The sequence below is a fragment of the Coloeus monedula genome, assembly GCF_965178545.1.
Source record: "Coloeus monedula genome assembly, chromosome: 3".
Taxonomy (NCBI): domain Eukaryota; kingdom Metazoa; phylum Chordata; class Aves; order Passeriformes; family Corvidae; genus Coloeus; species Coloeus monedula.
Genome location: NC_138783.1, coordinates 924,390 through 946,680, shown reverse-complemented (window position 1 = coordinate 946,680; position 22,291 = coordinate 924,390). Strand labels below are relative to the sequence as shown.

The following is a 22,291-nucleotide window of genomic DNA, read 5'->3' as shown; positions in this document are numbered from 1 at the left end:
ACCCCGTCAGTGTCACCTCTTGGCTCGTAGCCCCCAGGGCGAGGTCCAGCCCGGCAGAGCCCCGGCCGGGCTGCAGGGCTGCAGGGGTTAACCCTGCGGCTCCCGCACCACCTCCCCGCCCGCCCTCCCTCCTCCCTCCCGCCGCCGAGGAATTTCCTAAAACACCCCCCCAAAAAAGTGGGACTATAACAATAATATATTAAAAAAAAAAAAAAAAATACCCACCCTGCGGATCCCCCCTCCCGCTTCCATCTCCGCCTTTAATACCAACAAACAACTCCTCGGCTCTCCCTAAAGGAGGCGCCTTTGATCGGAGCGAGACGAGCCCCGCCGGGCACCGGCACCGGCACCCCCGGGCACCGGCACCACCGGCATCGGCACCGCGACACCTCCGGGCACCCGCAGCCTCGGCCACAGGCGCTGCCGGGCACCGACGCCGCTGACACCGGCACCGACATCCCCGGGCACCGGCAGCCTCGGCACCGGCACCTCCGGGCATCGCGCCGTCCTCCGAGGCGCCCGACGCCGCAATCGACACCGCGGCACCGCCGGGCACCAGCAGCGGGAGCGAAGCCCCCAGCGCAGACTCCGAGACATCACCGGCACATCGGGCAGCGCACCCCCGGGCACCGGGACCGAAGCCCCAGGGCACCGAGCACCGGGCTGCGATGCTTCCCGGGGCGGGTCCCCTCGCCTTCCTCCTCCGGTGCCTCCTGCTCCTCTTCGCCTCCGAGAGCCGAGCCCGGGCTCGTAAGTCTTCCCCGCTCCTGTCCCGGCTGCGCTGCTTCCCTCCGTGCCTCAGTTTCCCCGTCACCGGGGTCCCCAGGAATTTGCGGGGGTGCTTTGCGGTCATGGCTGGGGGCACGGGGAGGCTTTTGACCACGGCAGGTGTTGGACCTCCGTGGCTGGGATGTCCCAGGCCGTGCAGCCAGCCAGGTTTCCTGTCCCGCACCACATGGCTGTGTCCCCCTCTGCCTGCTGCTGTCCCCGCCTGCTTTGTGGGGTTGCACAGCACCGAGCACAGCACTGCCAGCTGGTGAGGGGGCTGGGAGGCTCCGCGAGCCGCCAGGGGTGTGAGGAAGGTCTGGGACCCCCTTCCATGGGCTAGAAATGCCACAGAGAAGGAGGTTGTCTTCCAGACCTTCCTCTGCACAGATCCCACCCTGCACGAGTGCATCTCCCCTCCGAGGGTGGATGGGGACCGGGCAATGCCTCCCCCACTCCAAACAGAGCTGGGGGCTTTCCTCCATATCATCCCTTGTCCATCTCCATGTTCATCCTTCAGTCTCTCCCACTTTTGCTCCCAGCGGGCTGACTGAGGCAGAGAAGGTTTGGGATAGGGAAGGGAGGTTTGGCACTTCCCACAAAAAGGCTTGAAGGACTTGGCCAGGGCTGTTCAGGAGCTTGGAGGGTGTTGGATGTGTTAACTGCAGCCAGGAGGTGGGCTTGGCTTGGGCAAAGCACCAGTGGGTGCTGAGCACCCCTGCAACATCGCAGAACCACTGGAGCTCTAAGCAATTTGGAGCAGGACCTGTTGTGTCCCTACATTTATTCTTCCCTTTAATCTCCCGGAATCCCAGCGGAGTCTGCCGGTGGCTGCGTCAGGGTGATTTACAACTTGCCTGCTGCCAGCAGTGCATTAGGCACTCAAACAATCATCCTCCTGGAGCGTGGACCCAAAATACGAGCACTGGATTGCTCATCCTGTCTGTGGGGTGTGCTGGGGGGAGAAGGCAGGTGGATGGATAGGGCTGTGCAAAGCCCCGGGGAGCAAAATCCGGGTGAATTCAGCTGCTTTCCCTTCCCTGGGCTCATCCAAAGCCGCCAAACCCAGCCCGCAGCATCTGTTTCTTGAACAAGGGATGTGGGTCTGACTCCCTGCTTCTACCCGGGCTGCTGTGGTAGAGTTAGGAAGAGGATGGAGACATCTCCAGAAGGTGAAAGAGGTTTTAGGGGAGGTGTTTGGAGCTCTTTGGAGGTGGTAACAGAGCCCGTAAGTTGGGCATAAACTATGACGGATGGGGGCAGTAAGGGTTTGTATGATTTGGGATGATGTGCTGGGGCCTGTTTGCAGGACTTAGAACGCTGAATATGGGATTGAAGCAGGATTGGAGCAGTGAGGTCCAGAGCCACCCCCCAACTCTGAAACACTTCAGCTTTGCTACAGGGCATATCCCACAATGTGGAGGGCTTGGCCAGAACTTGCCCCGTGGTCGAGGGCAAGGTGGTTTGGGTGACAGAGTCATCATCAAATTGTAGACTTCTCTCCACCATCCACCTCTGCAGCCTCACACTTTTCTCAGGGCTGAGTGTTCAGGGAGAGTGAAGACAGGAATAAATTAGTTATGAGCAGGCTCATCAGCCAAGGGACCTACAGTGTCGTGGCTAAAAATAGGTGAGAAGCAGAAATGCTCAGGCTTGAAGGCAAGTCAGAAAAGAAGAATTTGCCCACAGAAACAGTCTATTTTAGGGGATTTGCACTCCCAGCTGAAAAAAAGTATCAGAGGCACAGGTTACTGGGACGAATGTGCTGCATTCTGAGTAATTCAGGGACAATGGTTGAACACAATGATGTTTTGGCTGGAGGCATTTAAACACCAGCATCTCTGCAGAGCATGGGGCAGTGGTTTTCCCCAGGAGCTTGGAAGTTGCTGTTTCATTTCTTTTTAACATGGTTGCTGGAGAAAAGGGGGTTCCTGGGATCTCTCTGTCCTACAAGTTTGGATCCAGCAGGGATGAAGGGACTGGGTGCTCCAAGACAGGAAGGACCATGATGGAAATCAAGTGCTACCATGTCCATGGTAAGGGAGAGGTGAGGGCTGCACACCCTGCTATAAGTAATGAAGCATTCCCTTGGGAAGGAGTGGGGGGAAGCAGGACCCTATCTGCCTGGCTTCTCCACCCTGGGGAACTCAGAGATGCTTCATGAGACTGCATTTTCAGAGCTACAGTTTTCCAGGCTCCCAAAGTCCCAAGCAGATATTCCCAGCCAGGAACTGAGCGAGGTGAGCGTGTAGGAATTGATCTGAATATGAGCAGAGTCTTCAGGATGCCACATGTCAAGGGTCCAGTGTGTTTTAACTAGTCCCTTCTCAGCTAAGTTGCATTTTAAGCCCTTCATAAATACAGGGCTGTCACAGAAGCGCCTGGACTCTGTGTACCAGACAGTGCTCCTTACACTTTATTTATGGCTGCTCTTAAAACTTACAAACTGGTTTGCATGGACTCCCTCCCGCATGCCCGGCACGGCGCTGGCTGGCAGGTGTGTGACCTCCAGAAAAACTGCTGGGGCTGGGAGCCCAGCTCAGACATGCCCTGCTCCAGAGACAACTCCAGGGGTGCCATCTGGGGATGCAGGACCACCCTTCCCCCTCAGCCTCGGGATGCAACAGGAGAAGAGGAGTGAGGGGAGATGAGCAAGACCCCACAACCTCTTGCTGAGCCATCGAATTGCTCAGAACACTCCCAGAGACAGAATCACAGAATCACTCATGGCTTGGGTTGGAAAGGACATTACAGATTTAGGATAGGTATTGTGAGAAGAAGCTTTCCAGCTACCAGGAAATTGAAACCTCACAAGGGGCTGTTGCAGAAGCTCTGAGCAGCATCTTCCCTCAGTGGTTTAGAGGCACCAGTCCTCAGTGACAAACTGAATGGTGTGGAGAAACCCATCCTGGGCTGCATCTCCCACACCATGAGAAGGGAATGTCTCCTTAGGATGTATCTCAACAACTTCAGACACCAGCCACCAACGAGATGCCACCCCACAACTTTCTGACCTGCTTTAGATCCAGTGACAAGTAAACCCATGTGACTTTTCTGAGTGTGCTGCTGCTGAAGGTGCAATAAATAAGGTGACTGATCAGCATGAGAGCAATTCACTGCTACAAATGGCTTTTCACTTCAAATGAATTAGGAAGATATCCAAAGTTTGAACTCTGAAAATAAAATTATTGGCCTGGCATGGGAAAAAGTGGTCCAGAGCCTCCAGCTTTTAAGCCTCCTCCTCCTCCTTCCTTCCTTCCTTCCTTCCTTCCTTCCTTCCTTCCTTCCTTCCTTCCTTCCTTCCTTCCTTCCTTCCTTCCTTCCTTCCTTCCTTCCTTCCTTCCTTCCATCCATCCATCCATCCATCCATCCCCATCTTGCTTTTGCCCAAACATGCTGGCACCTCTTGCCAAAAACACGGCGTAGCACTACTAAGATGCCAACAAGTGTCTCCTGCTGCCCAGCCCCGCCAGTCAGCTTTAATTTTACCAGCAGGCCCTTTGCAGACATGAATCAGGCTGCTTTCGAGGGCTGGACCCAAACCAGGGCTCCACTTGTGATTAAATGTTTGAAGGAAGCAGCCAACTGGCATGGGAGCCTGCAAGCTGAGCGGGGCCGCGTCACACCAAGGCAACTTGATTTCTTCACCCTCAGCATAATTCATGAGGATGCTGCAAGCAGGGAAAGATGAACTCATTTTCTCACCCTTTTGCAAAACTATGTTGGTTTTTGTTTTGTTTTGTTTTTCTGTTTTTTAGTTTTGTGGAGTTTTTTTCCTCTCTTTTCTGGGTTTCTGCATTTCCAAGCCACATGCTCACCAGTTTTGTGTGGTTTGCTGTAAGCTCATGACCTGCCTGGCCAGGAATAGGGAGTTGCTGACTTGTCAAGAGCTATGGGGACAATGTAGAGTCCTGATCTGGGAAAGGGAAGGAAAATACCTCTGCCTGTTCCTCTGGTAGCATCCACTCCAAAACTATTGCAAACCTCCACCTCTGCAGATTCAGTGGTGGCCTGGACCAGGCGGTCTGGACAGCTGGTGGTCACCACTTGTGAAGGTATGACTTAGAGAATCAAGTGCTTAAAGCCATCAAAGAGAGGCTCAAGTCTGCTGGCAGGGCTTGAGTTGGAAGAGACCCATAAAGATCTTCGTAGACCCATAGGGCTGCCTTTCCTGCTGGCCAGAGGTCTGGCCGTGGTAGAGCATCACCTGGGTTCTTCCTGAGGATGGTCATGAACTAGAGGAGGGACTGCAGCCCACCCCAGCATATCTGGGTGAATTTTGTCTGGTTGATTGGAGAAATCCACCAAGCAGGTGGCATCTCTGGCTTTGGTGAGGTGGGACAACACCAGCTGGGCCCTCCCAGCCACTGCTGCGTCCCAGGTGACAGAGCAAAGTGTGGGATGGCTCTTAGCACCTTTGGGGTGGTGAACACCACTGAGATCATTTTGGGGACCCTCTGCTGTTCTTTAAGGAGCCCTCCCAGCAGCCTGGCAGGGTCAGCACCTGCTGGCTCACCCAAGTTCATGTAGCAGGAGGTGGGCATCATGCCTTGGAAAACAGCCCTCCCCCTCTCCTGCATCCCCAGGGTGCCGCAAGTTTTTAAAGACCCATAAATGCTTCAGGAGCCGTAAATGTCTCCACTGCCTTCGAGCAACGCAATCACCCAAACTACCTCAAATTCCCTCGATGACATAACCTTTTAAATCACCTTCGGTTTTCAGCTGGGCTGTGAGCACGTAAACCACGAAAATCACACACAGACAGGTGTGTGCTTAGAAAGAACTTGGCTCCTGGGGTGACCCTCTGCCTGGTCAGGGCTTTGGCACACGTCACGGGAGAGTGGGAGCAGCCCCACGGCTGTTAGAGGGTCCAGGTTCCTGCAGGTCCAACCGGGTTTGGAGCTCAGTCCTGCGGGACCAGGTGATGCCTGTGGATGTGAACATTAAGGGTGACTAAATTGGGGTTTTTGGCCCAAGTCCTGAGGGGTTTGGTGGTGATCCTGGCCACCAGCTACTCGTGGGGAACAACGTGAAGGCTGCCCTTGCTCTCATCACAGAGAGTTGTCCCAAGAACCAACCCCTTTTCTCATGTAGCTTCTCCTGGTTGACTTTCAGGGCCGGACATGTTCTGCGACTTCAATGGCAAGAAGTACAGCCCGGGGGAGAGCTGGCACCCGTACCTGGAGCCCCAGGGGCTGATGTACTGCATCCGCTGCAGCTGCTCCGAGGCACGTCCCCACGGCGCCGCGGGCAGGCGTGGACACTGCTGCTGCTGCTGCTGCTGCTGCTGCTGCTGCTGCTGCTGCTGCTGCGCTGGGGCTTCGCTCAGCAGCTTTGAAGCAAATCGGTCCCGGTGTCTCATTTGACCAGAGAAGCCCTTTCCAGTCCCATAGTGGCATTGGATTCATCTCTTGCCTTTGGCAAAGGCTGTCCCCCTGGGGGGTGTTGGGTTGACCTTGTGAGGGTGCTGCCGTTTACCTTGAGGAGACCTTTTGGTACTGAAAGGGAGCTGGTGAAAAAGATGGAAGTTATTTTTTACACAGATGGATAACGATGGGACAAGGGAATGGTTTTGAGCAAAAGAAGAGGGGAGATTTAGATTAAATGTCCACAAGAATTTGTTACCTGTGAAGGTGGCGAGGCCCTGGCACAGGACGCCCAGAGAAGCTGTGGCTGCCCCACCCCTGGGTGTGTTCGAGGCCAGGTTGGAGCAACCTGGGATAGTGGAAGGTGCCCCTGCCCAAGACCGGAACAAGATCTTTAAGGTTCCTTCATACCTAGATCACCCAGTGATTCCATGATTCTGCCTCTGTAGCGCCGGTGGGTTGTGGGTGGAGGCGGCTCAGGGCTGCTGTCAGATGGCGGGTGGCCTGTGCTGGTGAGAGACCATGAGCTGGCTGGGTTTGAACCAGGGCTGGAGACATCCCTGGCGAGTTACAACCAGCACAATTTGTTGCAATAATGTTGTGTTCCTCCCCTCGCAGGGGTGGACCATCAAATGAATGTTCCCTGTGGACTAAACAAACCACCTCTGTCTCTCCCCAGAACACCAACATCAGGTGCTACCGGATCCAGTGCCCAGCTCTGCCGTGTGCCAGCCCTGTCACGGACCCCCAGCAGTGCTGCCCCCGGTGTCCTGGTAGGTGGACATTCCTCAGGGATGGGGTGACAAGGTGGCTGTGGTCCTCCAGGGTGGTACCTCCACTGCTGCCACTTGTGGCAACGCAGCGATGCTGGGTCTGGCCCTGGTCACGGAGCTCTGGCTGCTTTTCTCCTCCAAAAATGTCATTTTGATGGAAAAGGGCTCTCTGCCAGACACCTTTCTCCCCCCCATCCCAAGAGCTTTGTAGGGACAAAATGTCAGTTCACACGTCAGGGGCAAAACAGAAGCTGGCACTTTATTCTGATCATTTGCCAGCAAAGTGTCTTGGACAAAAAAAAATTACGTTTTTTTAACAACTTCCTTCTCTGAACTGGAGACTCTCTCAAGTTTTGTCTCCAAAAGTTTTCCTACCTTGCCACTACTGATTGCCTCATTTTACCTCAATATGTTCATTCTCACCCCCACAGATTATCTCAAGATTTAGTCCCAAAACTTTCCCTACCTGAGTGCTGGCAAAGCTAGTCAGAAACCATCAGCGATTTGAGAAATCAGGAAGAAAAAATAGAAAAAACCTCATTAATTTGGATTTTTCGTTAATTACCCATGAGAGAAGCCCTTTTTACCTGACTCCATCTGAATCTGATGATCATTACAACCAGGGGACGGAAAAACCCAAGAATTTTGTTAAAAATCTCGTGAGGTCTGACTTTCAGGATTTCCCCCTGTGTTGAGCTCAGCGCAGCCAGGGCAGCCCCATTCTCCAGGAGCTTTTGGACACTTAGTTGCTGACCAACCATGCAGTGCCCTGGCCACTTCACAGTGACCACAGTGTGTAAAGGGCTGCTGGGCCTTTAGGGACGGGCTGGTGGGGCATCAGTGCTGCATGGGGCCAGGCAAGGGCTGGCTCTCATCCCGCTCCTTTCTCATCCTCTTTTCCAGAGCCACACTCTCCATCTGGCCTCCGTGCGCCCGTCAGGTCCTGCCAGTACAACGGGACGACGTACCAGCAGGGCGAGATGTTCAGCACCAGCGAGCTCTTCCCCAGCCGCCAGCCCAACCAGTGTGTGCAGTGCAGCTGCTCCGTAAGCTACCATGGGAGCTGGGGGCTGGGGCTCTCTCCTGCACCCAGCACTGCCCCACCAGCTCAAAAACCCCAGCAAGACCTGGTGGTACCAGCCTGTGTGGGGCTGGTTTATCACTGGGATTGGGTTATCGGTGCAGAAGATTTACTGGAGGTCACATGGGCCAGGTCTGGGCGGGGGCAACTTGGGGTAGGCAGTGGGACAGCCCTGTCCTCATGGAGCACCCCAGTGCTCCGGGGCTGTGGCAGCAAAGGGTGGGACCAAGCTTGGCCAGGAAATAAAAGAGGGGCAGAAGAGCCCAAAGCACCTCCCTCTGTCATGCCAAGAGCACACACACAGGGCTTGTATCAGTTGATGCTGGACAGGGAAGTATCTGTGGCACTGGAATAGCTGGTCTGAGCCTCTGGGGCGTGCGCACACCTCAGAGCTGTGTAGCAAGAGGAAAAACTGACGTGTAGAAATTACTCGGCTTTTGAGGCTGGCTCCTCTCTTAGGGACCCCAGCTGGATGGTGGGAAACACTGGGAAGGAGCCCTTGAATCTGACTGCGTGTGCTCCTCTGCTGCTGTCCCCAGGAGCCCGTGGAGCTCCCATGTCCCTCTCGGCTGTCCCTCAGGCTCTGTTTATTTGTCAGTTAATGCCTTGGATACAAAGGGGGAAATAAAGGGATGGCTGAGGAGCCTTCAATGGGGGGATCTCCCCAGGCTGTGTCTGATGTGGTCAGCTGCTAGAACAGCTGCGTGAACAGCTGGTCTAACCCTCTCTGAAAACTGCCCCAAGACCGGAGCCTCTGGGATAAATCCTGCCTTTTATGGCACTGGCTCTTTCCTGCCTGGGGCAGGTCATTGCTGCGAGCTGCTGGTCAGGAGAAGGAAGGAAGGAAGAGGCAGGTCTGGACTCTCCGAGGTGGAGAGCAGGATTTGGTATGCAGTGACCTCCGCCACATCCTGTCACCCACCAAATTTCCCTCACCCTCTTCATGTTCCTTACACAGTGGTTTGGCTTCCTGATGGAAGAAGAAGCAGCAGTGGTTTGGTTTTCTAAGGATATCCTTGGCTGACCTCTTGGTTTTGGTTGACTGGGGCTTGTGGATACCCCAGAGAAAATTGCTGCATGCAGAAGACAACCTTGCTGTCGAGGTCTGGCTGCTGAACATCCTTTTTTATCCTTTGGCAAAGTAGCAAAATCTGATTCCTGCAACAAACTGGTGCAAATCCACTGACTGAGGTGGGGCTGGGATGCACTAAGGTCAAGGCTGGCCTTGACCTGTGGTTTTCAGCTTGAATCACTACATCACTACAGCAGTGATATTTTCCAAACTGCCCACTCAGGTCTGTCCCTGCATGTCTGTGTGCTTGGCTCTGGCGTTATTGAATAAACCAGGAGAGAGGGAGGGCAGAGCTCTGGTGTGGACCTGAGTCTGGGTTCAGAATCCTGCTTCCCATTTCCACCTGTCTCCTCCAGGTCCTTTTCCTGGCAGATGTCAGAGAAAATTGTCTTCTGCCCCTTTGAACCGGGGGTTGTTCTGCAGAATTTGAAGGTGTGTGGGGGCTGTTTCAGGTCTGGCAGCACTCATGATGCCTGAGAGGAAAGCACTGCCTGCCCCTTTTTGAGGAAGACCATTCCACTCAGGAGCTTGTGTACTGTTCATGGAACAGCCATGCCAGGAGAGGACATGACCCTGCTGTGCCCTGCAGGATGGACAGTGCAGCAGGGGCAGATCTTCAGCTTTCATTAGTTGCTGGATGATTGGTGGTATTTGAAGATGGACCATCAGAGGGCTTTTGATCGTGGAATCATAAAATCCTGGAATGGTTTGTGTTGGAAGGGACCTTCAAGCTCATCCAGTCCCGCCTGGGCAGGGACACCTTCCACTGTCCCAGGTTGCTCCACACCCTGTCCAGCCTGGCCTTGGACACTGCCAGGGATCCAGGGGCAGCCACAGCTTCTCTGGGCACCCTGTGCCAGGGCCTCCCCACCCTCCCAGGGAACAATTCCTTCCCAATGATTTATGGTAAATCTGCAGTTTGAAGCACTGGCAGCCCATCATGGGGGACATTCAGCTCTTTATAACGCTGACAATGTTTTTTTCCCTCCTGCCCTCCTAGGAAGGCCAGATTTACTGCGGCTTGGTGACCTGCCCCGAGCTGCTGTGTTCCTCTCCCTTAACCGTGCCGGATTCCTGCTGCCAGGTCTGCAAAGGTAACGAGGCTGGGACTGAGGGCTGGGAGACTCCAGCTGGTTGCCACCTGACAGCAGGAGCCATTTCAAGCCACTTTAGCAGGATTTTGGAAGCCTGAGCTGTAAATCAGGCCACTTGTTATCTCTTGGTTGCACTGGGAAACAAAAGCTGGGGGCTTGGGTTTTCCTTGGGTAATGGGAATTGCATGTGCAAAGCTCCTGTCTCTCCAGACTCCCAGGTAGGCCAGCACCTGAAGGAGAGCTGCTTTCAGCAACAGAGAGCAAACCTCCATTCAGCCCCACAGCATCTCCCAGGACAATGTTTTTCCCTTGCAGATGGCTCCTTTGAGAAGTCCACAGAAGAGGAATCCCTGCAGTTAAACAGAGGTGTTGTACGTGACATTTGTGTTTTAAAGCTCCGCTTCTTGCTTCTAGCACAGCTCCCTGAACAGCTCACAGGATGCCCTAGCACATTGTCCTCTACCCCAGCAGCTCTAGGAGGACACTCAGATCCTTGCACAGCAGGACCATGGACACCTGATTTGCAGGTGAATCGTGCCATGGAATTTAATCTCGCTGAGGGATATCAGCCTAGGTGACACCTCAGGCCACCAGGGAAAGACTCTTCTACTCTCCCTCTGCAGCATCTTAGGGACATGGTTTGGTGAGGGACCTGGCAGTGGCAGGGAAAGGGTTGGACTCAATGACCTTAGAGAACTTTTCCAACCTAAATGATTCCGATTCTATGGTTCTATAACATCTTTGAAGTGCAAAAGACCAGCAGGAACTGGAAATCTGGGACACTTCTCCTCCTTGTTGGCCAATGTCTGCCAGCTCAAACAGCTGAAGGACGTTGTCAGAGCAGACCCAGAGGTGACCAACAGCCAGGCCTGACCTTTGTCCATAGAGTCAGATGCCCAAATCTCTCTTGGGAGGGTTTCTCCTCCAGGAGAAGGTGTCTCCGCTCCCCTTGGGCTTGAAGGTGTCCTGCCTCCCACGCAAGAGGGCAGTGCTGGAGCTGGCCACCACTGCCTTCCCCAGGCTGTTTGTATCAGCAGCCCCAGCAAGGAAAGAGTGCTTCCTTGGCTGCCAAGGGTTCCTTCACGGCGACATTTCGGAGCTGGGCAGCCCATGCCAGGTCTGTGGGATTAGGTCACTTAGCTCCTGGCTCAGCCCTTTTCCATACTGCTCCACCACCTATAAAATCTCCAAAATAGACACAACGGGACCCTTTGTGCTGCGTGCCTTGTCCCAACACTCTGCTCTTGGAAGCCTGGGATGTTCCTGGGATGTTCCTGGGATTCCAGTCCTGCTGGCTGGCGGCGCCATTCCAACTCTCCTGGTCCCTGCCAGGTGAGGGAGCAGGATATGGCCCATCCTCACCTTTCTGATCCTGTTTGAGCCACACAGATGCCAGTCCTCGTCTTCCCGTCTAGGAAAGACCAGCCCATTTCCCTGTGTGCATTAGGGATGTAGGACCTCACATGCGTCTCTGAGGGCATTGGGCTGAGCTTAGGGAGAGAAAGGTGCTGCCCCAGTGAGGGTGCCCCACATGAGGAGGACACCAATGTGGGACACTGACACCAGTTGCTCAGCACCCCTTGGGTGGTGGCAGCAGCAAGATGGGGAAGGGGCTGGAGCCCCAGGAGCTGCTGAGGGAGCTGGGAAAGGGGCTCAGCCTGGAGCAAAGGAGGCTCAGGGGGGACCTTGTGGCTCTGCACAACTCCCTGACAGGAGGGGGCAGCCGGTGGGGGGGGGGATCAGGCTCTGCTGCCAGGGAACAGGAACAGGAGGAGAGGGAACGGCCTCAGGCTGGGCCAGGGGAGGCTCAGGTTGGATATTAGGGAAACTTCTTCCCCCAAAGGGCTGTCCAGCCCTGGCACAGCTGCCCAGAGCAGTGGTGAGTCCCCATCCCCAAAGGGATTTAAAGTTGTGTGGATGTGGCACTTGGGGACACGGGTTAGTGGCGGCCTTGGCAGTGCTGAGGGAATGGTTGGGCTCCATGATCTCAGAGGAACTCTCCAACCTAAGCATTTCTGTGATTTATATGACTTGTGGGTCATTGCTTATCCCTGTGGTCTCTGCCCCTTCCACTCCTGATGGAAGGTGTGCAGGACACAGCATGGCTTTTTCCAGCATGCTTTGGAGTGAGAACAACTCAACTGCCTGAATCTGAACCCCCTCTTCTCTCTGGCTGCTCACAGAGACACTCACAAGACCAGTGCTTGGGAGAGGTGATGGGGAGGAAGCCACCTGGAGCCACCGTGTCCACTGTTCTCAGTTCTTCCCTGGAGTTAATTCCCAGGAGCTTCAAACCCAAGGGAACAGGTGGCACCACCGTGAAGATCGTCTTGAAAGAGAAGCACAAGAAAGGTAAGGGACAGAGAGGCCAGGCAGTCTGTATGTGGCTTAAAGTGGCTTCTCCAGGACTTGGAATTCTTCAGGGAATCTCATTCAGCAGCAGGTTTCCACCAGCAAGTCCTGCTCCCCACTCTTCCACAGCCAGCCTCACCCAGGTATCTCAGTCCTCGTGCCCACAGCCTCCTGACTGACTTTCCAAAATGGGTTGGAAGAAGAGTGGTCCTTGGAATGTTCTGGAGATCTGGGACTTGGGAAGGAAGGAGCTCAGCTGGAAGACTCCACATGGACCTTCCAGGACAGTGCCACGGAAGGGCAGGATATTCCTCCTTGTAACTGTGTGCAAGTGCTGGGTCTGATGCAGCGCTGTCCCAGGTGTTGCTCCTGGAGGAGAGAGTAAGACAGTGAGATGAGGAGGCAAGCCCCTTGATCCAAAGGGGGTCCTTTCTCCTCTTGGTGGCTCTCCCACCACTGTGCCTCCAGAAGGGCTCTTTCTAGTCCTTGGAGATGAAGCCCTGGAGGAAATTTTGGGACCTCCAAAAATTTCCATGGAGGAGTCAGCAGGTGGCACTCTTCACTGTGCTTCATTCCTGTGACAGCCTCGGAGGGACCCTGGGCTTCCAGAGGTTGGGAGGCAGGTGAGGTCCTGCCCACACTTGCCCTTGTCCCCACCAGGGTGGTCAAACCCAGCAGACCCATCTCCTGGCGCCTGCTCCCTCTGTCCCATGGCACCTTCTGGGTGTGGTGGCTGTGATATCCCGGTGACCACTGCCAGGGGACCTCGTTCCTCGACACAGCAGGACCACCCATGTCTGAGGTGCTGAAATGCAGTGACTCCACCAAGCCTTGGGTTTACAAAGAGAAGAAGGATTTATTTCCGCAAGCAGCTCTTTTCTCTCTCTCCTCCAGCTTGTGTTTACAATGGGAAGACCTACTCCCATGGGGAAGTGTGGCACCCCGTCTTCCGGCTCTACGGCCTCCTGCCCTGCATCCTCTGCACGTGCAGGGATGGCGTCCAGGACTGCCAGAAGATCACATGCCCCAAGGAGTATCCGTGTGAATACCCAGAGAAAGTAGACGGGAAATGCTGTAAAATATGTCCAGGTAGGTGGGATCCTGCCTGCTCCTGCTGCTGCCTTCCAGTTCCTTCCTTAACCTTGGTTTAAAGCCTCAGGCTGACAGATGTGTAGGGATTCACATCACTGGTGGCCAGAATTCACACCAGACAAGTTCAGCAGGCCAAGGACTGGTGGAAGGGTTGGCTTTTCTGGGAGGGCAGTAGGACTCCTCTGAGGTAAGGAAGCTGCACTGACCCCCAAAAGTTTCCATCTGTTGGGAGGATGAAGTCTGGAGAAAGACGCTCCAGGCGGGACACGCTGAGAGTGCTCAGACAGATGGGAGGTGCTTTCAGGGGAGAGGACACAGTCTGTTCTCCAAACCTCTAGGTGGGACAAAAATCAGAGGTTTACATTGTGGCAGCTGAGCTGTAGGTGTGAAGGGAGAAGGGAGGACACTTCCCAGGAGAGGGGTTGCCTGTGGTACTCACGGTTTGTTGGAGCCGGAACTCCTCATCTCTGGAAGTGGAGGTTGAACACACAGATTTTGGGGTGGTCCAGGTAGAACTGGGCTGGGACATGGAAAGGGGCTGGAGCCCCAGGAGCTGCTGAGGGAGCTGGGAAAGGGGCTCAGCCTGGAGCAAAGGAGGCTCAGGGGGGACCTTGTGGCTCTGCACAACTCCCTGACAGGAGGGGGCAGCCGGGGGGGTCGGGCTCTGCTCCCAGGGAACAGGGACAGGAGGAGAGGGAACGGCCTCAGGCTGGGCCAGGGCAGGCTTGGATTGGATGTTACAGAAAATTTCTTCCCCCAAAGGGTCTGTCCAGCCCTGGCACAGCTGCCCAGGGCAGTGGTGAGTCCCCATCCCCAGAGGGATTTAAAAGCCATGTGGATGTGGCACTTGGGGACATGGATCAGTGTTGCCTTGGCAGTGCTGGGGGTACAGTTGGGCTTGATGATCTCAAAGGTCTTTTCCAAACTGAATGGTTCTGTGATTCCATGGTGGAGAAGACCACTTTTCCTTTCCTGTTCAGTGTGTTTTGGGTCTCAGCTCCTTGGTCTTTGGAAAGCTGTTTGCCTCAAACCACAGACCTGGCAAAGATGTGGCAGGGATGACATCTCCTGGTTCCACTGGAGAATGTTTTGTGGATTATACCTCTCTGAACTGACATTTATCAAGAGATGCTCAGCTGATGGACCTCCCACAGCTTCCCTGGGGAGACTAAAGGTACCTGAGTGTCTTTGAGCCTGGCTGCAGGTGCAGCGGATTGTGTGTGATCCCCTCTGATCAGCATCTTCAAGGGGTTTCTGTGGAGGGGTCTCACCCAGGAGAGCAAGCAAAGGGCACTGCCGTGTTTTGGAATGACTGCAAAGTCATTTGAGCTGAGATTTTCAAGGTTTTCCAGCCCCTGAGCAGAGAGGTTCTGGGATGGCCTCCCTGGGGGAGTGAAGGGCAGAAGCTCAGCTTGTTTTAATAAGGTTTTTGATGTGTTTATGAGCAGGATTTATGATGTGGTGCCTGGTGGGAATGGGATGTGATGACTGAGCAGAGCCCTTCCAGTCTTGCATTCCCACTCTAGTGGGTCTCTCTGGTTTAAAGCTGACAACTTTCCCTGCTTGGATCTCTTGTCTGTTGTTCAGGCTTCATTTTATTTCCAATTAAACACCCTGATGCAGCCAAAATGATTTTGTTCTTGCTTTCCAGTTCTCACAGATAGCGATCACACACACACACATTGCTCAGCCAAGTTACATCCCTGCCCTTTCCTTCCCTGCATGGAGGCTTTGCCCAGCTTCTTTTTCCAGGTGCTTTCTGTGACTGTCCTTATCTTCCTCCTTTGTACCCCGTAACTTAGAGAGGAACACTGAGGGATTTTGCTGAAGGGACCCTGATCCCGGGAATGGCTGCGATGTGTTGTTTGGATGTGGGGAACACTGCTGTGGGCAGAGCAGGTGACCATGACCTCTGTGTCCCTGCTCCTCCTCCCTGATGCTGTGGGCAGTCGAGCGGCTCCAGCAGGGAGCTCCTGAGTTGTTAAATTCCTGTTGAATTCCGGGGGTTCCTTTCCTGCTGTGAAGGTAGGGCTCTAATCATGGGCTCCATGATCTTAAAGGGCTTTTCCGGCTTTAACAACTCCACGCTTCTGTGAATGCCCTGGAGCAGGTGAAATTTAAGGCTCTGGGACAGAGGTTTCCCTGCTCCCTGACCCCACAGTGGGAGGAATGAGGGTGCTGGGCTGCGCTCATCCCCCTCTGCCTCACGCTGAACTGCAGAACTGAGAGCCTGTCCTCTGGTTGCTGACAAGCTTTGCTTCCCTTTAAATTGGGACTTCTATCCCCTCTCAGAGAAGAAGAGCTCAGGACCACCTCATAAAGCCTGGGGGAGAGCAGAATCAGGCCTAAAATAACTGTCTTACTAAAATAAACCCCAGGCATCTATTTATAGCCAAACTTTCTTTCGAGTAGTGTAAAAAGTTTCAGCATCCAAACTGACTGGGAGAACAAGGCTAAATTCAGCAGAGCTGGGCTCCTCTGCATTCCAAGGACCACAACCAAAGGCAATAAATCTCCTTCCAAAACCATGGGGGATTCTCAATTACTCCAGATACATTTAAAAAAAGAGGGAAAAATTAGCAGCTCTTCTTTACCAAGAATGCTGAAAAAGTCACGTAGGACCCAGTGTGGATGTCCTTGTGGTGACACCCCGTGTGGCGAGGGTGCTGGCACTGGTGCTGAGCCCACCTGTGGGGCTGAGCCGGGTGTGCTGCCCAGGCAGCCCAGGCTCCCTTGCTGTGGACTCATCCCTTGGCTCCCCTGATGTTCCTCCTCCAGTGGGAGCGAGGTGGGAAGTGGGGAATCCAGCCTGTGCTTTGTGGTGATGGTGGCATCAAGGTCACTGCAGAGAGTATGAGGGATCCAGATGGACAAAATCCCCTTCCCCATTCCACTGGCACAGAGGCTGCCAGAGTCAGGGGGAATGAGAATCGTGAGAATGAGGAGGTCCACAGGTCCCTTATTAACCTCTCCTTTGCTGCTGGTGCTGATGCTGGGGACTGGATCATGGGACAGACACGACTGTGCCACGTGGCACCAAAGCCAAGATACCTTTTCCATGACCTGGGTGCTGAGATGGTCCTTCCTGCCCCTTTTTAATGAGCTCTGTCCTTGTGTTTGCTCAGAAACCAGAGTCAAACCCACGGATGAAATCACCACCCCCCGGTGTAGCAGGAGCCCCAGCCGTGTCCTGGTGTACACGTTTGTGCCTCCACGCTCCGAGCCCTCCAAGGAGATCCTCAGGACCATGGCGATCGAGAAGGAGCTGGCAGAAGAGGTGGAAATCTACAACTGGAAGTTGATTAAAGGTAAGCACCATTATGAAAGCAGCCAGCAGAGCAGGAGATGTGTGTGGAAACCTGATGCTTTCCAAGCTTTGTTCGATTTTTCTGGCTTTTCTAGAGGTGCTCCACCCCTCGCATGACGAATCAAAACCTGCTGACAGCAGGCTGTCTCTTCTGCCTCCCCCATTTCATACTCTTTTCCTGCATTCCATGCAGACTGGGGGCTGGAAACCACTTTTGGCCCCACTATACCTCACCATGAGCTGCAACACCATCTGGAGGCACAGCACACGGGCAAGCAAGACAAGGGCCTTGGGGCTGCTCCTCCAAACCTCCCTGCTCTCGTGCCAAATGCACATGGAAAACAAACAAAAAAAATTCTTCTGGTCACTCCATGGTTTTGCTTTTGCTCTTTTTTTATACCCCAGTCCACCTACAGCTTGAAAGCTGCTGCAAAGGTGCACACGAGGGGGATGAATTGTCCCCAGCGCACTTTTTGGATGGGTGGATTTGGATGCTCCTGTTGTTGTGTCCTCCGGACGTCGAAGCACAGCAAATACGCTGTCAAACGGCACCAATCTCTTGCTTTCTCCCCACGCCTTCAGCTTTGCTCTTATAGACCAGAGGAGTCCAGGGACACCTGGTCCTGTACATATTTGTGCTGTTTCTCTGCAGCCCATGGAAGCATCCCAGTGCCCCAGTCCTGAGTTTCCATCCGACATACTCTACACCAAAAAACTTGAGCACTTAAGGTTGGTTGTATGTTTGCTACGGATCCAATGACCCTCGGCCTGCATCTGCTGGGCATGTGTAGCCAGGTGTTCTGGTCTCCTGGTATGTCTGTGTTCCACATCACTCCCTAGGGAGACCTCAGCCAGCTGCTGAGACTGGGCACACATGGACAGCAGCCCGAGAGATTAACTCCGGAGACGGAGCCCTGGCTGCCACCATGTTTCCATCCTGCCCCTGCCATCCTCCATGCTCCCCGGTGCCCTCCTGCCCGTGCTCCCGCGCCTCAGCGGGGCCTCCCTCACAATGGCACCTTGTAGCTGAGGACAGCTCTGAACCCACGCTGTCTGGGCCCCGCCGCTTCCTCCCCTTGCTCCTTGGCACGGGGCAGCACCCAAACCTTCTCGGCACCTTCCGAGGCCAAAAGCTTCACGTCTGCATGGAGCTCCCAAGCCCTGCCAGCCAGGGACAGGGGAGGCCCTTGTCCCTGAGGCCAACACAGCTCTTTTGCTTGGCAGACTGAAGTGTTATTATTGGGAAAGAGCATGAGCTCACTCACATATGGATTCCACCTCTCCATGGTCCATCACTCTACCAACAGAGCAGAGTGTGTGGAGTAGAGAGGCTGCAAGTCACGCCGGGACCTCGTCCATCTGCCTTTGTATGGGCTCATGATACCTACGTGGCCTCATCTATTTCTGGGCCAGGATGGTTTCCTCCATGAAGCAGGAGTTGGGAGGAGAAACCAGCACCAATTCCCAGACGAAAGTTTTACCCAGCTGGCTGGTGACACACGACTGGCCTCCAGAAGAGTTGCAGAGCAGGCTTCCCCATCTTTTTAGGGATCTGAACATCACCAGGAGTTTTGAAAAGTGGCTTTCTGATGTTTTTGACCTGTTGTCCTCTCGCTATAGGCCCTGTTAAGAAGTCCATCCCCATCTTTCTTACAAACCCCCTTCGAAGCACCAAGAACGGTGGTGCGTGCCCGACAGCCCCAGCAGCTCGCTCCATCTCCCCCCAAATGCTGCCGGGAACGCTGCTGCCTGTTGGATGGGATGTGTTTGCCAGGAATGGCACTGCCCTGTGCCAGCTCCATCCATCCTGCCTCTCCGCTGCTGGACTGTTCTTATCTTGTGCTCTCCTGATTCCTGCTGGAGCATGGCCTGCGTTCCTGCTCTGCTCCCCAGCTCCTGGCATGCGTCAGGAACGACCATCCCGGGGGGCAAAGGTCTCAGCCGGCTCTCTGAGAGCTCTTGGGGGAGCATTATCTAGGTCGGTTGATTAAAAGATGTTTATCTCTTGTAGCTCTTGTTTAAAATATCCTCTTGGTTACTAATGTGCTGGAAAGTGCTTCATCAGCCCCGGGGACTGTAAGCACACCCTCCTGCTCCTTTCTAAGTATAGACCAGGAGGATTTATTGAACACTTGTGCCTTTCTTGCGTCAATAACAGTTTTATTATCTCCATCCAGTATCTTCTTTTGTTACTGGTAGGACTTCTTAACCCAACCCACTGAAAGGACTAATTAATAGTCCAAATATCCATCTATTTCTCTCTATGTCTTTGACTTCCTGTACTAATTTTCCCCAGTGGATAATGTCTCATTTATATGGATTGTGAGGCGCTTCCCCTTCATTACATACTCTTTTTGTGTGTAATTGCTGCTGGGAATCAGGGAAAGTCTCTTAACCAAATAAGGGGGACCATGTTTCCTCTCACATTTGCTGGCAGCAAGAGGCTGAGTACTCCGGGAGCCTGCGGGAGAGGTGGGGAAGGATATTCCAGGCATCCCTGCCTGGTTTGTCATGCCTTGCAGGAGAAAAAGAATATCATAACTCCTAATCCCACAAGAAGGTCACTTTCATTGCTAAATGCAGATTCTGGTTTGCCTGGGTCAAACATCTGAGTCAGGCACCTCCACTAAGAGGACAATGCTGGCAGGGGCAGAAATACCAATCTCTGCTGAGGTCACTTGTGTTTTTTCCTGTCTGGAGGAATTTCAGCACTGGTGACAAAGAGATAGAAAACTTTGGTCCCTGGCTGCTTCCAGGACAGGAAATCATCTGAGCATGGAGGGGTCTCTGCAGTCGGGGAACATGGGTGGTTGAGAGTGAGCAGAGGGGACAAGGATCCCAGCATCCCCTTGCTCTCACCTGTATTTTTTTGATGGTTTTAGGGGAGACTTGAACTCCTCCAGGGCAAGATGCTTTCTGGAGCAACACAATCCTATTGCTTTCACTGCTGCATGGTCAAACATCCTGATTTAACAAGCAGTGACTCTTTTCATAGAACCATAGAATCTTAGAAAGGTTTGGGTTGGAAGGGAGCTTTGAGCCCATCCCATTCCACATCCCTGCTGTGGGATGGGACACCTCCCACTAGACCAGGCTGCTTCAACCTGGCCTTGGACACTTCCAGGGGTGGAGCAGCCACAGCTTCTCTGGGCAATCTGTGCCAGGGCCTCCCCACCCTCACAGGGAAGAATTTCTCCTAATATCTAATCTGATACTTAAATGAGATGTTTCCTGGCCTTGGCCCACCCTGGATTCATTCCCAGTTCCCACCAGGCTTTGGCAGCAGGTCCTGCACCAAACCAGGACCCTGGGGCATCCAGGGCAGGCAGTGTCAGGAGGGAACAGAGAATCCAAACCTGTGTGAGCCTTGAATCGGATGCTGCAGAATCTGATGCCGTGTCCCTTCTGCAGGAATATTCCATCTGATCCAGACCAAGAAGATCAGCAAACAAGAATTCAAGCAAGAAGCACAAAACTTCAGGCTGATCACTAGGACGAATGAAGGTACGGAGAGAAAAATCCCATTTCCTGACTCCTCCAGCGCTCCCTGCCCCAACCAACCTCCTGATTTCCTGCTCTGCTCTGGCCATTCCAAACAGGCTGCAAAATCCAAGCATGGCATGGGGAGCTGAATCATGGGGAAAATGCTTGTGCAAGTGTAGCTGGGTTGGGGCTGACCTGTCTTCACATCCATACGCAACACTCCTGGTTAACAGCCACATTTTCACTTTATGGTATTGGAAAGGGCAGCCAGCTTTCTAAAAGTGGATACACTCTTGTGAAATCCAGAGGTTTTGTCTCTCCAGAGCCCGTAAAACTGTTTGATTTTTATATCTAATCCATCTGGTGGTACTGGGAGCATGGGGGGAGGAAAAAAAAAAAATGATGTGAGGGATTAGCAAAAAAATAAACTGTTGAAATATTTAAAAAAATCATTCTGGACGTTCCGGGATGTGCGTAAACATGACAAAGAGCAGGAATGCTGGTGCACATGCTGGGAGTGCCTGCATGGAGCGAAGCTGCCACGCTGTTTCCTGCTGGCTGCCTCCTCGCCTGGCTGCGCTGGGGTTTAATGGGATGGGTTCGGATCAGAGCCGTGCCCGCAGTGTCCAGCACCCATGGGTTATGGGGTCAGTCGGAACAGCGCTGCTGCCCAGCGCGCACAGCGCTCCCGGTGCCCCAGGGACGCTGGGGGTTGGTGTTCACCCCTAGTCCCTTTGAGACAGCAGCTTTTGACCAAACCCTGGGGGATTTTCCAGTCCCTGCTCCCAGGCTGGGCTTCACACCCTGGTGGAGTCTCTGGAATGTGCCTCCTTCTTCTTGCCTCAGTTTCCCCTGACAAATAACCCTGTTGTGAAATAACCACTGCCGTGGCTGCAAGTTCTAGGAAAGCTCTGACCGGTGATTTCTTCACAGCAGGAGATTAATTCAGCTAGAAAATATTCCCTCCACCCCCGGAGTGGTGACATGGGGGCTGCATAATCCTTGCTGGGACTGTACTGGGGGAAGAGAACACCTGGAGGGAAAACACCTCCAGCCACCTCCTGCACATTGGGGGATTCTTTGTGGGAGCATGGAGAGGGATTGGGACACTTTGTCCTGATTTTGGGGGGGTTTGCAGTTCCACATTTGATTTGCTGGGACTCTGCAGCTCCTTGAGGGATTCAGAGGGATTCCTTCTTTTTCTGTAGCAGGATTTTCCCCTACCATGGGTGCTGAATGCAGACCCAAGGCTGAGGCAGCAGCAGAAAGATGAATATAAATGGGGGGGTTTTGAGCAACCCAACCCAAACAAGTGGGGCTGACAGAAGAGAGGAGAGAGCCATACCTGTCCACTGCCCATGAAACTGAAATTGTGGCTTTGTGAGGTTGAGACAAAAGACAAGCAAAATGCTTCTTCCCCCGAGAGGCAGAAAGTCAGCCCAAAGCTGAGACATGCCAGGGAGGACATGGACCTAACACCACGTCAAAGCACCCCTTGGGGAGGTGGAGAGGGGGAGTCTGAGCCCCTTTTCTTTTCACACTGCACAAGTGTTTTCCAAAAAAGTATTGTAAGGGCCGTTGATTGTCCCATTAATTGCAGTGCAAGGGCAAGAGGGCCCCTCCAAGCACCATTTTAACTGCAAGATGACAAAGTCTGGGGCTTGGATCACTTACAGGCTGCTCTCACCACGGCCGCTGTAGTGCGCAGAGCTCTCCCACAGTGAGCTCCTTGCGGATCCTGCAGTGCCGAGGGTGCTACACATGGGGCAATTGTGCTTTCCTGCTCCAAGGCTGCTCCTAATGTGAGTCTGTCGTTGCTCATCCAGGTCACTGGAACATCTTCCGAGCCCAGACGTCGGAGCTGAGGATGACAGAAAGCCCAGAGAAGGAAACAAAGAACTTGTAA

At 53.8% G+C, this 22,291-nt stretch overlaps 1 protein-coding gene across 1 annotated transcript; it reads left to right on the top strand.

Annotated features, from left to right (window-relative positions):
- Positions 1–668: 668 nt before the first annotated feature.
- On the top strand, positions 669–22,291 carry CHRDL2 (chordin like 2; the record flags this gene model as incomplete). The annotated part of the gene is made up of 11 exons (XM_082278787.1): positions 669–750; positions 5,881–5,993; positions 6,811–6,904; positions 7,808–7,950; positions 10,058–10,151; positions 10,467–10,522; positions 12,335–12,503; positions 13,398–13,592; positions 16,721–16,903; positions 20,314–20,406; positions 22,212–22,291. The coding sequence occupies 11 exons, from the start codon at positions 669–671 to the stop codon at positions 22,289–22,291; spliced, it is 1,302 nt and encodes a 433-aa protein (XP_082134913.1).